The sequence below is a fragment of the Lipotes vexillifer genome, unplaced genomic scaffold, assembly GCF_000442215.2.
Source record: "Lipotes vexillifer unplaced genomic scaffold, Lipotes_vexillifer_v1.1 scaffold1196, whole genome shotgun sequence".
Taxonomy (NCBI): Eukaryota; Metazoa; Chordata; class Mammalia; order Artiodactyla; family Lipotidae; genus Lipotes; species Lipotes vexillifer.
The window spans coordinates 184,584-199,662 of record NW_006773416.1 but is presented as its reverse complement, the minus strand read 5'-3'; the positions used below and the strand labels follow the sequence as shown (position 1 = coordinate 199,662).

General features: G+C 50.0%; 1 protein-coding gene across 1 annotated transcript in view; it reads left to right on the top strand.

Moving 5' to 3' along the window:
• IRF4 (interferon regulatory factor 4) overlaps positions 1-5,420 on the top strand; it is a 13,210-nt gene extending 7,790 nt beyond the window's left edge. Inside the window, 3 exon segments of the mRNA XM_007472151.1 lie at positions 1-226; positions 2,597-2,709; positions 5,266-5,420. Coding sequence (XP_007472213.1) covers positions 1-226; positions 2,597-2,709; positions 5,266-5,409 — 483 coding nt within the window. The 3' untranslated portion in view covers positions 5,410-5,420.
• The last annotated feature ends 9,659 nt before the right edge of the window (positions 5,421-15,079 follow it).

Sequence of the window (15,079 nt, the reverse complement as noted above, 5' to 3'; positions counted from 1 at the left end):
TTTCCCTACCCGGAGGACAACAGCCAGAGGAAGAACATCGAGAAGCTGCTGAGCCACCTGGAAAGGGGCGTGGTCCTCTGGATGGCCCCCGACGGGCTTTACGCCAAGAGGCTGTGCCAGAGCAGGGTCTACTGGGACGGGCCCCTGGCACTGTGCAGCGACCGGCCCAACAAGCTGGAGAGAGACCAGGCCTGCAAGCTCTTTGACACGCAGCAATTCTTATCAGGTGAGGGGGCACGTGTCTGCCGGAATGGGCCCTACCTGTGAGGCTTGGGGAGGATGGAGCTGGCGACGGCACGCCTGCCACAGGGGGCAAAGGCCGCAGGCCACTCCCAGCGGGTCTTCCTTCTGTGAGCCCCTGAGCCCGCGGGGCCGATCCCAGAGTAGGTCTCCTGTCGGTCCGCCTGCCACCCCATCAGCAGACGGTTGTGGAGAGGGGAGATTGTCGGGGGCTGTGGTTCAGGCTGAGGTCTTGAAATGCTGGGATTCATCCAATACTCACCAACTAATAAGGTTCATATTTTACTGGCCAGTGTGTTCTCAGCAAGCATATCTGTTGATGTTTCAGCTCTTTTAAGGTTCCTAGAAAAATCGTAAGGCTATAAGTATGCTGTGAGTGTCCGCGGTTCTGAGATGTATCAACCCTGAGCAGATGCTTTCCAGCAGCTGGGACCACGGGCGAGTGTGTTGAACTGATTTTGCAGAGGGGAAATTATGAGACGGCCTTGAGTTGTTTCTAGGTCTCAAATCACATTTTCCAGAACCAGTAGGTTTTGTTTTCCTAGTTTTGATTTCATGCCAATTCAGTCAGCCCTGGGCTGGTTTTTGTGAGGCCTCCGGCCGCCTTCTGGTGGAAGGTGGTCCAGAGTTTCCACTTAGCTGTGTCCCATCCGCAGTGCTGCTTCTGGACAGCTAAGCGGCTGCCCTGCTGGCTGCTGCCCATCCTTCCTCGACCTCATTCTTAACTCTTCTCATACAGGCGCGTCCTCAGAAACACCCTGTGTCTTTGGGCTGTCACGGGCCCCTCCTTTCCCTAAGCTGCTTTGTGATTCAGCACCTGTGTGCTCCACCACCATAGACACTCGCTCAGCCTTTGGGGCTCAAGTGGCCCACGTTTGCTTAGGCTCCTCCAAATTCTCTTTTGCTGCCCCAAACAAACATGTACCTGGATGACGACTCACCCTCCCCCAGAGGCAAAACGGGAGGAAGAGGGGGAGCTGAGGCTCTGGTCTCCAGGCAGCCCCTCCCGACCCAAGCCGCGAGCTGCCTCCGAGCGGACTGTTCTGTCCATCCTGGGGCCCAGCGTGTAGACCGAGGGCCGCAGCTCCGGGGTCTGGAAGAGCCCTGCCTTTGGATCTCCTCCGAGGCCGTGGGTCTTGGAAGCAGAAGACATGCTGGGCTGGGGGCTTCATCCAGGGAAGGGGCCTGCTTCTCTGGCAGGCGGGACGCCGGCAGTCAGCCTCCTGGGGCGGTGGGCTCGCTCATGTTTGCGACCAAGAGCTGCTTTGGTTTGGCTGCTTCCTCTGTGACCCAGGGCTGTGCTCTGTGCCCAGTGCAACCTCTTATCTTGAAGTGTTTACTGAGGTTCAAGGAGGAAACTGTGAACTAAAAAGCTGCAGCTGTGCAGACCAGCCCCACAGTCGCGGATTCCCGCGAACACTCTCGAGCTACCAGGCAACCCGGCCGACTTTTTCAGAGAACTGTGCCAACGCGGCAGGCGTGGGTGTCACCTCCCACCTCGCACTGTGGAAGCTTTGCACACGTTCTGCCGAAGTCGGTTAGGTTTGATTTGAATTCTGGAAGAGAAAAAAGCAGGAAGTCAAATGGTCCAGTGAGTGAGCTAGAAACTTTTCTTCGGTTGAAGAGAACAGTGGAAATCTTTGAGATCCACCCATTCAGGCCCCGCAGCCTGCTGGGGACAGCCCCGCCGCGCAGCGGCTCACGTCTGATAAGGCGGCAGCCGCAGCTCCGCAGACGGGCTAGCGCCTGCGTGAGCGCACTTTTTCTGGGGACCTGACGTTGACCCTAGAGGACAAGCAGGACAGCAGGAGGCCTGAGGGTGGGCAGGGACAGCGTCCCCGTCAGGTTGAACACAGGTGCCTTCGGGACACGCATCCACAAAGGTGGGCCCGGCGCTTCATCCAGCGCCGCCCTCCCATCTCAAACCCACGGCTGCCCCTGATGGGCTCAGCCTCCCAGATTCTGCGGTGCCCGAGTCACGTGGACCGCGGGTTTGAGGGCTCGGCAGCTCTGAGATGAGGTTTCTAAGTCGTCCTGGCTCAAGTCAGAAAAGTCTGATTTTAAAGCACGTTTTCTCCATGTGTGAGGGACTCTTTCGGCTCCATTTCCTTTTCCTCCCTCACCCCTTCCTGCTGCCCTCGCCTCTTCTGGGTCCAAGGCTGCAGAGCAAGGTGCGTGGCCCCCTTGAAGTGAAGGCGGGGCCTCGGGAGAGACCCGTGTGAACGCGCGTGTGCACTCCTGCGTCTGCTTCCACTGTCCTCCCTGCTCTGGCCTCCAGGTCAGCGTGGGCTCCCTCCCCGGCCTGCGTCCAGCGCTCGGCTGGCTTTCTGAGCGGTTTCTCTCGTGCTCTCTGCAGAGCTCCAAGCCTTTGCTCACCACGGCCGGCCTCTGCCAAGGTTCCAGGTGACGCTGTGCTTCGGGGAAGAGTTTCCAGATCCCCAGAGGCAACGGAAGCTCATTACTGCTCACGTGAGTGTCCAGTCACCTTCGGGTGTTTGAGTTTCCCTGACCCTCGTCAGGCGCAGGGCCCCACTTAGAGGAGTTCAGATGAGAAGTAAGTGTCCAGGGACCTGGGCAGAGGGGATGGAGGGAGGGAGGGAAGTTGTCCAGTGAGTGGTGCAGGGGTGCAGCCCAAGGACCATGTGGCCTCCCAGCCCTGGACATCTGCTCATCACCGCTGGGTGTGACCTCCAGCCCTGGGCGGCACCCGTCCCATCTTTTTTATTTGTCAAGGAAATTGTCATCATCCCATTTTACAGGGTTTTAAAAGGATGATATGCTACAAGTTGCCCTTTAAAATTCTTCACGTCTAAGATTGCTTTTAAAATGCCAACCAGCTGATCTTCACTTGAAGGGGAAGCTTTTCCCAAGTGGGAAGCTGTCCACTGACTTGAGTATTTTGTAGGCCCCTTCCTAATGTCCCCCCAAATCCTCTTTTATCTCTGGATTTTTAGAAACTATTTAATTTTTGGAAACCAAGGGCCATGTGCTATTTGGAGGCGTGAAATCTCTCAAGGACTGCAAGTAGCTCAGGCCACGGTCATGTTCTGCAGCAGAGCTTAAGATGCATTCACCTGTGCAAAGTAAACATCTTTCACAGAAAAGGAAAGAAAAAGGGTTAGATAGATAACATGTAGCATTAATCTGCCACAGAAAACAGAGTTTTGAATATACTTACGATTTTTGAATTTGAAATTTGAAGACTCTGTATTGCTACATACCTGCAAAGGTTATTAATGGGCCCAGGTGATGGGCAGCAACAGGTAAAAAGTTACAGCAAATAATAATAGAATTCAAGTCAGATTTTATTTTATTTTTTTAAACACCTTTATTGGAGTATAATTGCTTTACAATGGTGTGTTAGTTTCTGCTTTATCACAGGGTGAATCTGTTATACCTATACATACGTTCCCATATCTCTTCCCTCTTGCGTCTCCCTCCCTCCCACCCTCCCTATCCCACCCCTCTAGGTGGTCACAGAGCACCGAGCTGATCTCCCTGTGCTATGCGGCTGCTTCCCACTAACCTTTGGTAGTGTATATATGTCCATGCCACTCTCTCACTTCGTCCCAGCTTACCCTTCCCCCTCCCCGTGTCCTCAAGTCCATTCTCTAGTAGGTCTGCGTCTTTATTCCTGCCCTGCCCCTAGGTTCATCAGCACCATTTTTATTTTAGATTCCATATATATGTGTTAGCACATGGTATTTGTTTTTCTCTTTCTGACTTACTTCCCTCTGTATGACAGACTCTAGGTCCATCCACCTCATTACAAATAGCTCAGTTTTGTTTCTTTTTTATGGCTGAGTAATATTCCATTGTATACATGTGCCACATCTTCTTTATCCATTCATCTGGCGATGGACGTTTAGGTTGCTTCCATGTCCTGGCTATTGTAAATAGAGCTGCAGTGAACATTGCGGTACATCTAATAATGCTCCTTATTGAAATCTGAAATAAAACACTATCTAATCTTAAACACACACACCCTGCTTCTTGATTATAAAATCAAAAAACAACCAACCAATAAACAGAAATATAGTCCCCACAAACTTTAGAGTTTTCTCATGGATTCTCTCCAGCGATCGATAGATTTATTGATATAAGAACTGATTCTTGTTAACAACTGTCAAAGGACTAAATAGTCTCGGTCCTGGTGAGTAACATCTCTGAAGGCAGTGGTGAGCCCCTGCGTCTGAGTCTCAGGGCTTGGACACACCGGCCTGGCTTGGTGAGGACGTAGCCCCAGCTGGGACCATGAGCCCGAGTTGATGGAGGACGGATGCGTGTGCACCCAGGAGTCCTGCTCCTTTTATTATGGATTTAATTTACTTCAGTTACCTCAAATGAGTTACGCTTAAGTCATTTTATGTCAAATAACATAAAGGCTCACGTTACTAGCACAATTGATTGGCTGAAAGCATTCAGACCTCTTAGATGCTGCTGAATGTTGGATGTTGGATACTTTCTGGTGAATGTGGTCCACACTGATAACCAAGCTAGAGGAATCTTGGGTCAGTTACCTTCTCTTTTTCCACAGTAGCAGTTTTGCTGTTGTTTGGTTTTGCTTCTTTCTTTTATCTTTGGTTTAGAAATATACAGATTACCAGGTCATCCATGAATTGTAAATCACTGAGCCCCTCATCCCTGTCAAACTGCAGATGTGGAAAAATAAATCCATTGGCCTAAATTACCCGATTACCTTCAATTTACCTTTAACTTGGTCGTTTTATCCGATTTGCTTCATTCAGTCCTAGTTTAACGTAAATTTCAAGCGGCGGCTGGTTTACAAGCACCATCTTTCCCTTTCCCTTCGGCTGAAACCCAGAATCAAGTCTGTTCGGTTTATAGGTTGGTGTATGTAAGGACTCACAAAAAATCAGTTCTCCCGAAGGCTCCCAGTATGACGTGTTTTGATGAGTCATAGCACCTAACTTTAGACTTGACTGTATACTTAGATATGGAGGGTTATTGCAGGATGTTAGAAAAAAGAGCTCAGTAACGTCTTTTTTAAATCTTTCACTAAAGGTCGAACCTCTGCTAGCCAGACAGCTGTATTATTTTGCTCAGCAAAACAGTGGACATTTCCTGAGAGGCTACGACTTACCCGAGCACGTCAGCAGCCCCGAGGATTTCCACAGGCCCATCCGCCACTCCTCCATCCAAGAGTGAGGACGCCAAGACCAGAGACGTTGCTTCATTGTAAATGAAGAGAACAGCTGACTGAACCCCTACTTTTTCTTTTGAGGAATGTGGAAATTGGGGCTTCAGTCCCACACCTGAGGAAAACATTTAATTGACAGATGAGCTTTTTCCAAAAAGAAGAATGGTTTTCAGGGTCTTCTGTAGACCCTGACAATAATGTGAAAACTGACTAAAATGTGTTTACATTTACTGAAATGCCGTGTCCAGTTTGATGTGGACTCTTTCTTGAGTGAAGACTGAGAAACCTGTGTTTCAGTGCTGACCACTAAGGACGGCATGAAGGCGCCCAAGTGCCGTTCTGTTTCTCAGGGAAGTAAAACCTAAGTTTGAGTCTGCTCTGCCCACAGGGGAAATGTACCAACACCTGTGGACGGCTGCTCTGTAGGAAACGCTTGCTGATAGAAGGACACAGACTCAGCCCTGGGGGTCCCTCCCCAGGATGGCCCCCGCCCACCTCCCATCCACACTCCCTATGGCCCCAGAAGCTAGTAGGCGAGACTCCGCTGTGTTCTCTTGAGCCAAAAGCATTAGGGCGGCCCTGAATAGAGCATTTTGTCTACTAATGACTGGTTAAGCTAGTTGTCTTTTTGTTTCTCGTCCTATAGAAATTACTGCTAAAAATTTTTTTCTTAAAGACAACAACAAAAAAAGACAGATCAACAATCCGAGTACTAAAGGTGTATTTTTGAAACTTGGTCGACATTTCCCCTCTTGTCCTGCTTGTTGGTTAGGTGACCAGTTACCATGGCAACACTAAGAGGAGGAGCCCCTACTTGTCCCGGTGGCAAGTCCTGGAGGGAAGGGAGGACAGGGCTTCACAGATTGAGTAACTGCAGGCTCAGTGAGCTGCTTTTGCTCATTTGGTATATTATATGCTTCCTCATGCCAGTGACGGTTTGACAGGGCCTTAAAAATGCTGGGCTTTTTCCAAATACAGCTCTTCATAGAATTACTAAGATCTCCACTTGCTTACTTAAACCTGATCGCTTACTTGTTGTTCCTTTTGGAAAAGTAGAGATTTTTAGACTGTGATGTAGCAGCTGTATTTTTGTCATACTGGGAAATAACTGCTGTTACTTCTAGGCTCAGCACAGGACTTGATAGTTCTCTTACTCTAGTCTATATTTTTAATTCATTCAACAAACTTGCATTAGACAGATTGGAGCTTTTATCCAGCTTAGTAAGCAATGAAGCCTGGGATTGTCGTTTCTTTCTGTTTTTTCTTTTGAAGAAGTCTTTAGGGATAAAATAATACAAATCAGCTACAGAAAATACAAACTGTATAAAAGGGCGAAAACCAAGTGAATCTTCCTTTTCTCCAGCCCAAATCCTCCTCCCTAGAGCTGTCCACAAGAAGAGTTTGATTCTTCCAACACGTTTTGCTTTTCTATAAATATACATAAACTTAAAAAACCTCGGGGGTCTTTCGTGCACTCACTTGTACGCAGTGTTCTGTTAATCCCACGACACAGGTTCACCTCATTCTTCTCAGAGGTGGAGCTTCAGAAGCCACCTCGTGGTCATCAGCACAGTTTAAGGTGCATTAGCCACTCGGGATAAACACGTTTGGACAGTAGTAGATGGTATTCTGTGGTCTGCAGTGACTTATGCATCTTATAGATGCGAGTATTGGGGGTATATTACCCCAAGGGGGAGACAGATGAGCCGCTAGCGCCCAGAGCGGTAGGTGTGTCCCGGCTGTGCCACCCTCCTGGCTCTTCAAGGAGACGCTCAGTTTCAGTTGCTGTTGTGGGCCCTTTCCTTTTTCTCCCTTTTCAAACATTAAGCTGCTTTGACTCTGGAGTTACATTTTCTTTGACTCTGGAGTTACATTTTCTGCTTTGACTCTGGAGTTACATTTCATGCTGTTGGCCTGGGCCAGGCCCCCTTCCCACCTCCACACTCAGGTGCGCTGGCGTTCTTTTGTTCTGAGGGATCCAGAGCGTGAGGGGTAAATGGACTAATTATGAAACGGTCCCGATGAAGGATCCTGACGACTGTCTCAGGACATTTGAGAAGGGGCCTCCTTCCCTGACAGTGGCCTCAGCAAACCAGAGTTTAGTTTGTTCGCAGAGGTTAGATACTGCAGAGTTTAGGCCCTTGTTATTCGAAGGAGCCTTTAGGTTCGCAGGAGGAGAAAGTATAGAGGCCACAGGCACGTTCCTGGCTTATTTCTTGTTCTTGAGATTTAGGAACACCATGGGCAGTAACCGGTGTCTTCCGGAACACTACGGAGAGCTCGTTGAAACCAAGGCTTTGGAAGCCCCTCGGTCACCGTACAGAGCACCCAGAAAGACGGCCCTGTTTGAGACTGCTCCCCTGGGAGAGAGCGCACCACGGTGTGGGAATCACCTACACTGGCCGTGAGCAGAGCGGCATCCGTGGGGCTCAGGTGTGAACAAGATCCTCTACCTGTGTCACTGCGTGCAAGCGTTGGTGCAGGTCTGCCGTGGGCCGATGTCCACGAGGCTGGTGATGGGGTTGCATCCACAGGGAATGCTGCACCAGGGAAGGTTTTTTTTTTTTTTTTGCATGAGTTATTTTTTTAGTAAAAATCCAGACACAGTTCAAAGCCCCTTCCGTTCTTCTCTGGTCACGTTTCTCCCCTTTCTCCACGGGCGAGTGCCTCTCTGACGGTGGCGCACTTCCCTAAGCTCTGTATTTTAACACGCGTCCCCTTGAACGGCTTGTAGCTGGCTGGCGCCGATCTCAATGCCGCTTTCGGGCCACCCTGCCACAGGCATCATTGTGCAGCTTGCCTTTTCCACGGCCCATCTCAGAGCTGGACCCCCGTCAGTGTGCAGGGTTCTCACCCACCTCTGCTCACTGCGGTGGGAGAGCCGTCACGTGAATGCAGTGAAGGTCAGCTCTCATGGTATTTCTCTTCCCGGCTTTCAGGAGGGCATGTGCGTGGGGTATGGCTGAAGTGCGGGAGAGACGGGCCAACCTCCTCCAGGGTCAGCTCGCATCTTGCCTTGGACCCTTGGAGACGGGAGGGGCCTGACAGGTCGCGGGTGCCCCCTGCGTCCCGCTCTGCAGGCGGAGAGGGCCACGTGGCTCCCCTCACCCCGATGCTGTGCTGCGCAGCCGCCTGGGCGCCAGGCTGAGCATTCCACGGACAAGCGTACATCATCGTGTCACGAATGCTGCTGTAAATCGCTTTTCAAAGCAGACTGATATTTGTGATAACGTGGCGTTTTAGATATTTGATAAATAAAGACTTTTTAAACAAGTGATCTGTTACGGGCCCGTGCGTGTTATTAAGCCTTTATCTGGATAGCTTTCTAATACTTCCTCCTTCTGCTGCGCTCGGCAGCCTGTTTCCTTCCTGGTTCCCGTGAGCCTCCCTAAAATCAGATCTCAGAGCGCGCAGCTTGTTCATAAACACCTGCCCCCCGCGCCCACCCTCCGATGCCCGCTAAGCAGGGCAGGAACGACCCTTGCCCCCTGGCTGCGTCTCACAAGTTCCCGCAGAGCCGAGGACACTGTGTCAACATTTCCTTCGATTCTGTCGCTGTTGCTAAAGGGCAGGGGCTGTAGGTTCACCAGCATCTTGAACGTGGAAAATGACATAAAGCCGTGTGTGGGGAGCACAGATGAGGCCGCGCGCCCTCCTCCCCCGGCTCTGGCCGCTGTGACCCGCCCTTCAGCCCGCCAGCTCCTGTTCGCGGTCATGGTGTTAAAATCCTTGCAGCGAAGATGGAGTGGAGCTGTCAGCAGTGACTGCACTTTGCATCCAGGAGCCCAGAATGTTAGCTAAGAACAATTTTGGATATGCTAAGTGGTAACCAAACAGAAATAATGGGAAAATAAACTATGACACTGCTTTTGGGGGCTTTGTCTGCTCAGAAAGTGTGGAAGGACGTGAGTCAGTGTCATAGCAAGCTTTTTCACATGACCTATCAACTCATTACATCTGAAAGAGGGTTTAAAGGGATTCTGTGCCCTTGAACTTGTTCTCAAGTAATTCCACACCTCTGTCAAGTACCACATTTGTAAGCTTTTCTTCACACACAGGGCACGTTTGGCTGCACTGGATTCAGTTTCCTTGACAAGTAAACGCTTTTATGTGGAGTGCATGAGCAAAGCATGCCTCTGCCAGAAAAAATCATCACCTTTCACATCATCTCTCTGGAAAGAAACTCCAGGGGTCACACTAGGTCACTTTCTTCTAGGAGAAGCTATACCTAAATTAACCCTGGCAGCTGGATCAACATCTTCTGACTTAGAGGAGAGCTATGAATTCAAGGCTGTTACAGGCACCTGGAGGACTGGGGACTCTTTCAGTGACCCCTGTGCCCCAGGGGACAGTGTGTGACCCATGGCTGTCCTTGGAGACTTCCTGGAGGGCAGAGGCCTTGGTGCCGTCAGCAGGCATCTGGCACAATATATCATAAAGTTCATTTTATCCCAGTCCTTGAGCGAATGGTCAGAAGTTTGGAATCTGTGGCCACTTTATGATCCTTGAAAGCTGTTACTTTGCTTCTTTAAGAATTACCATTCTCAGTTTCCCCCCTTTCCCATCTAGCGGGCATGACGGTGGCTTCGTAGATAATCATCCCAGCAAATGAAACATCTTTGCCTCTTTTGTCCTCTCCTTCTGGGTCAGGTTTCCACAGCAACCTTCCTCTGGAAGAGAATCGGCAGGTCATCCAACGCCTCGGTCCTCATTCCTCACCATCTCCTCGGTCCTGCTGAGCGGCCGCAGGGCCCCAGGCCCCTCCTCTCTCCTGGAAGACCTCTCCTGCTGCCACATGGCCACCCCTTTCCTCCACCAGGTCCCAGCTCTGACGGCGTCCCTTTCTGGAGGCATTTCTTCACCCCCAGGGAGCCTTTCCTGGTTGCACCCTCTGTCTGGCTCAGTGAAGGGTAATGTTGAAATACTGAAGAAATGCTCCTTCCATGTATACCCACCTTGCTCACTCGCAGGGCAGAAAGAGGACACTGTGGATCTTGTCCTCCAAAGACACTGGCTCTTGTTGAGAAAGGAGTGGACTCAAGGAGACTGGAGTTTCAGAAAGATCAACCCTTTCAGCCCTTCTGGACTCAGATGCCCAGAGCCGAGGACAGAAGACAGAATGAGAAGAAGTGAGGGTGCAGTTGTCAGTGGCTCCCAGGTGAAGGAGAGCTGTCCTCTGCCTCCTGGAAGGCGGCTCCAGGGAGTGGACCCGAAAATAGCTTGTTGGAGGAGCAGTTCACGCAGGTTCAGAGGGTGGGGGGCTGGACGGGAGGACAGCTCCACGCACTCTGTGCGGGCTGAGCGGTGGATGCTTGGGTGTGTCTGAGTGGAGATCAAGCTGAGGACCAGTGCCCCACACTTTCTCCCCCGCCCAACCACCTGGCACCACAGAGGCAGCACCAAATGTAGTGCCAACTCAAGGAAAGGGGAGTGATCCAAAGTGAATTGAGATTGAAATTCCCTGGGGGAGTAAGAGCTAAAATGAAAATTACACTGTCAAAGAAAACATGAATTATATTTCTTGAAAACATTAGCCAAGGCTTCCATTTGTACCTGCTGCGTCTGTAGTATGACACTGGCCATTCTTTGTTGTAGTCACCTATTCATTAATTTTCTTCCCTAAATAAACTGCTTGAAGACGAGCGTTGGGCCTCACCATGTACAGTAAATCCCCTACATACGAACCTTCAAGTTGCAAGCTTTCAAAGATGTGAACGTGCGTTCACATGCCCGGTCACGTAAGTTAGTTCACGTGTCTGGCGTACATTGTCACGTGCCTGCATCCTCAACAAGTGGTTGTACTTTTGTGTACTTTACTATACAGAGTACAGTAGTATGGTATCTTTATTTCAAGCCCAGGATGTCCAGAAGCAAGTGTAAAAGCTGTAGCTGGTACTGCTATACTTTCCAAAGTCCTGTACTGTAAGATTAAAAATGTTTTCTTTATTTTCGTGTTTGTTTTTTATGTATTATCTGTGTGAAAAGTATTATAAACCTATTACAGTACAGGACTACATAGCCAATTGTGTTAGTTGGGTACCTAGGCTAACTTTGTTGGACTTAAACAAATTAGACTTACGAACGTGCTCTTGGAATGTAACTCGTTCATATATAGGGGACTTACTGTACCTGGTACCTGCAGGGCGCCACACACGTGACTCGGAAGGATCTGTCCACTACATCCACCAGTGTCCAGGGCTTGTGAGCTAAATGAAGGCCACATATAGAATGGGACACCATGTCTCATTTCAACATGTGCGGTGGAGAAATGTTTGTTAACTTGGTTAGGTGAAAAGAAAGCAGGTTTTACAACAATGTGATAAATGTTGAAAATTTTTATGAAATCCATGTGTGAAATTTTTTTGAATAGTCAAAAGTGTAAATTGTAACTCTGAGTGTTGGAGTGATGGGGATTTTTATTTTTCTTGTCCACTTTTCTGTATTTTCCAAAGTTTCTCCTATGATCAAATATTTAGTACCAGAAGGGAAAAACAGAAAAGCACAAAATGTAGTCCTTCTAGGTTGGTATATCCTTTTCAATGTGTGTGGGGGGGTTTTCTTTCTTAAGTCTCTATATGGGGTCCCCCGTGGTCCCGTGTCCAGGGAACACAGAGCTCAGGGTGGCCTTCCTGCAGGGAAGCAAGGGACCCCGGTGCTCAGCCCTCCCCTGGCCCCAGGGGCTGCCAGTCTCCCACCTTCATTGGGTCCTAGTCTTCCTGCTACTTCCCCCAGAAAGACGATCTCCTCAAAACCATCTGTTCTCCACCATGGACGCTCCATATTATGCTTGAGGCCCTCTCTGGTCCCTCTGTGTCTGAGGTCCTCCCTAAGCCTCCATCACCTCCACGCTCCCTGGGGGACCTCCCTCCCTCCCTCCCCCCCACCACCAACCCTATTTGCTCCTGCAGCCTCACTCTTTGTCTTGGGCCCCACTATTTACTTCGTGTGAATGGCAAAAGGTAGGGTTGCTTGAAAACAGGAAAGAAAAAAGCCTTGATGTATATTTTTAATTGTGGTAAAATGTATGATCTTTAAGCCCATGGCTCAGTGGCATTATGTACGTTCACTTAATGCTGTGCAGCCTTCACCACCATCATCCCCAGAACTCTTTTCATCTCTCCAACTGAAACTCTATCCCCAGTGACACTAACTCCCCCTCCCTCCCCCTCAGGCCCTGGAAACCACCATCTACTTTCTGTCTATGAGCCAGACTCTGGGGCCTCATGTAAGTAAAGTCATTCAGTACTTGTTCTTTGTGACTGACTGATTTCATGAACATAATGTCCTCAAGTCCCGTCCGTGTTGTAGCCTGTGTCAGGATTTCCCTCCTTTTTAAGGCTGAATAATGTTCCATTGTGTGGTTGGACCACATGTTGATTATCCATTCACCCTTCTACGGATGGACATTTGGGTTTCCTTCACCTTTCAGCTACTGTGACTAATGCTGCTGTCAACATGGGGGTACAGTATCTGTTCGGGACCCTTCTTCTAATTCTTTGGGATGTACGTGGAATTGCCAAATTGCCTGGTAATTCATTGTTAATTTCTGAGGATCCTCCGTACCGTTTTCCACACTCCCACCACCAGCGCACGAGTGTTCCAATTTTTCCACATCCTTGCCGACACTTGTTATTTTCTGAGGAGCATTTATTTAAAAACTCTATTCATTAACAAACACCTCCTGAAGATCCACTGTGTTCCTGGCCCTCTGCTGGCCTGCACAGCCTCCACAGGGCAACACCCAGGCTGTCGAAGGAGGGGTGCGGACTGAACAGGTGCTGTGGGCAGGCGTCTCCACTGGCTGGGCGGCAGTGTGGCTTCCAAGAAGGATGCATTTTCATCCTTCATTTCTAAGCTGAAGAAACTGAGGCTCAGAAGTCCTAAAGTTACTCCCCAATGTTGAACAACTACTAAGGGGCAAAGCCAGGGCTCTAATGTACATCTCTCTAACTTCAAGCTGTAGTCGAGGGTCAGAGAGGCTGAGAGTGCCCATCCTCAGCCATCAAACCCAGACTTGCTGAGACGTTTGGCCTTTTTCACCAAGACGAGACCCACAGGTGGGGGCCCATCCCTTTAGATGGAAAAGCGACCAGAAGCAGGGACTCCCTAAAGGGAAAAGAACCAAGGACGCGCGAGCGCGCGCTGAGGTACCGTGACCCTCCCTCGGGTTCTCTTTACTGTTTCCCTGGTACTATAAGTTCCTGTGATCCTTGATAGAATCCTAGCGGACAAATATTGTATTTCTCGCCTGTTGTTGGGGAAACTGAGAGCCGTGAAGGTAGGTACCTTGTTGCAGTTGTGTGGCCAGCAAGTCCCCAGGAAGGAACCTGACCGCAGCTCGTCCTGCACCGCGGCCCCATCTTCCTGCTGTGAAACGCTCTGTTTTTGAGTTTCTTTTATTATTATTATTATTATTATTATTTTGGCTGCGTTGGGTCTTCGTTGCTGCGCGCGGGCTTTCTCTAGTTGCCGCGAGCGGGGTCTACTCTTCATTGCGGTGCGCGGGCTTCTCATTGCGGTGGCTTCTCTTGTCGCGGAGCTCGGGCTCTAGGCACACGGGCTTCAGTAGTTGCAGCACGTGGGCTCAGTAGTTGTGGTGCACAGGCTTAGTTGCTCCGCGGCATGTGGGATCTTCCCGGACCGGGGCACGAACCCGCGTCCCCTGCGTCGGCAGGCGGACTCCCAGTCCCTGCGCCACCAGGGAAGCCCGTCCTATTATTTTTAAAAAAATCTTTAGGTTGACTCACTTTTCAAGTTTAAATGTCTGCTTTGGCATCATTGTAAGCAATGAAAACTTGTAAATACACAAAGTGGATGTGCTTGTTATATATCTATTTTCCAATATCCATTTAAAATAAATAATAACGACTGAAACAAAAAGGTCCACCCCTGAACCACCCCTCCCGGGGAGACACCAAGTTCCTCAGGCCCCCATCTTCCCACAGCACCCAGCATGGTCTTTGTGTCAGTGTTTATCAAATGAATGGAGTATTTAATCAATTAGAAAGAATTAATTTCTTGATTGACTATTGACTTCATGGGAAATACATTCCATCCCTAACCTGGTCACTTTCACAAGCAGTGACATCTCCTATTAATGAAAATGCTGTAATACACCTGTTTCTTTTTTTAAAGAAGGTTCAAGGGTTCAGTTTGCAGAAACGGGACATGGCAGGTCCTAAAGACACGCCTCCCCCGGGGACCACACACCGTCTGCCCACTGGCCTCTCCAGGGCCATGGGGCTCTCTAGCACTCAGGCGGGACAGGCTGGGACGGGCAGGACCCCTCTGACCACCACCCCCCCCGACACCCCGCTCCAGGAGCGACCTCACCCCGCGGACTCTCTCTGATTCTGGTCTCACATCCCTGCTGCCCGGGGCCTGGACGGCTCCCGGGATGCAGCTCAGCGGCTGCTTTCCATGGCAACAAACAGCGGCAGCAAATTCAAAATCTTCTGACACTTAGGGTCCCAGTCACCGTGTGTGACATTAAACTTTGAAGGAAAAAAAGAGAACCGCTTAAGTTTGGATAAAAGTATCTCTCCCTCTTCTACTTTTGAAGCAAGTGTGAGGGCTGGCGACAGGTAATTAATTCTCTGTCCGTGAGAAGTGCCCGCCCCTCAGGCCACTTTCCTCCTCCCTCATCTGTGACCCGCGGGCGGCCCTGGGGGGGGGGGG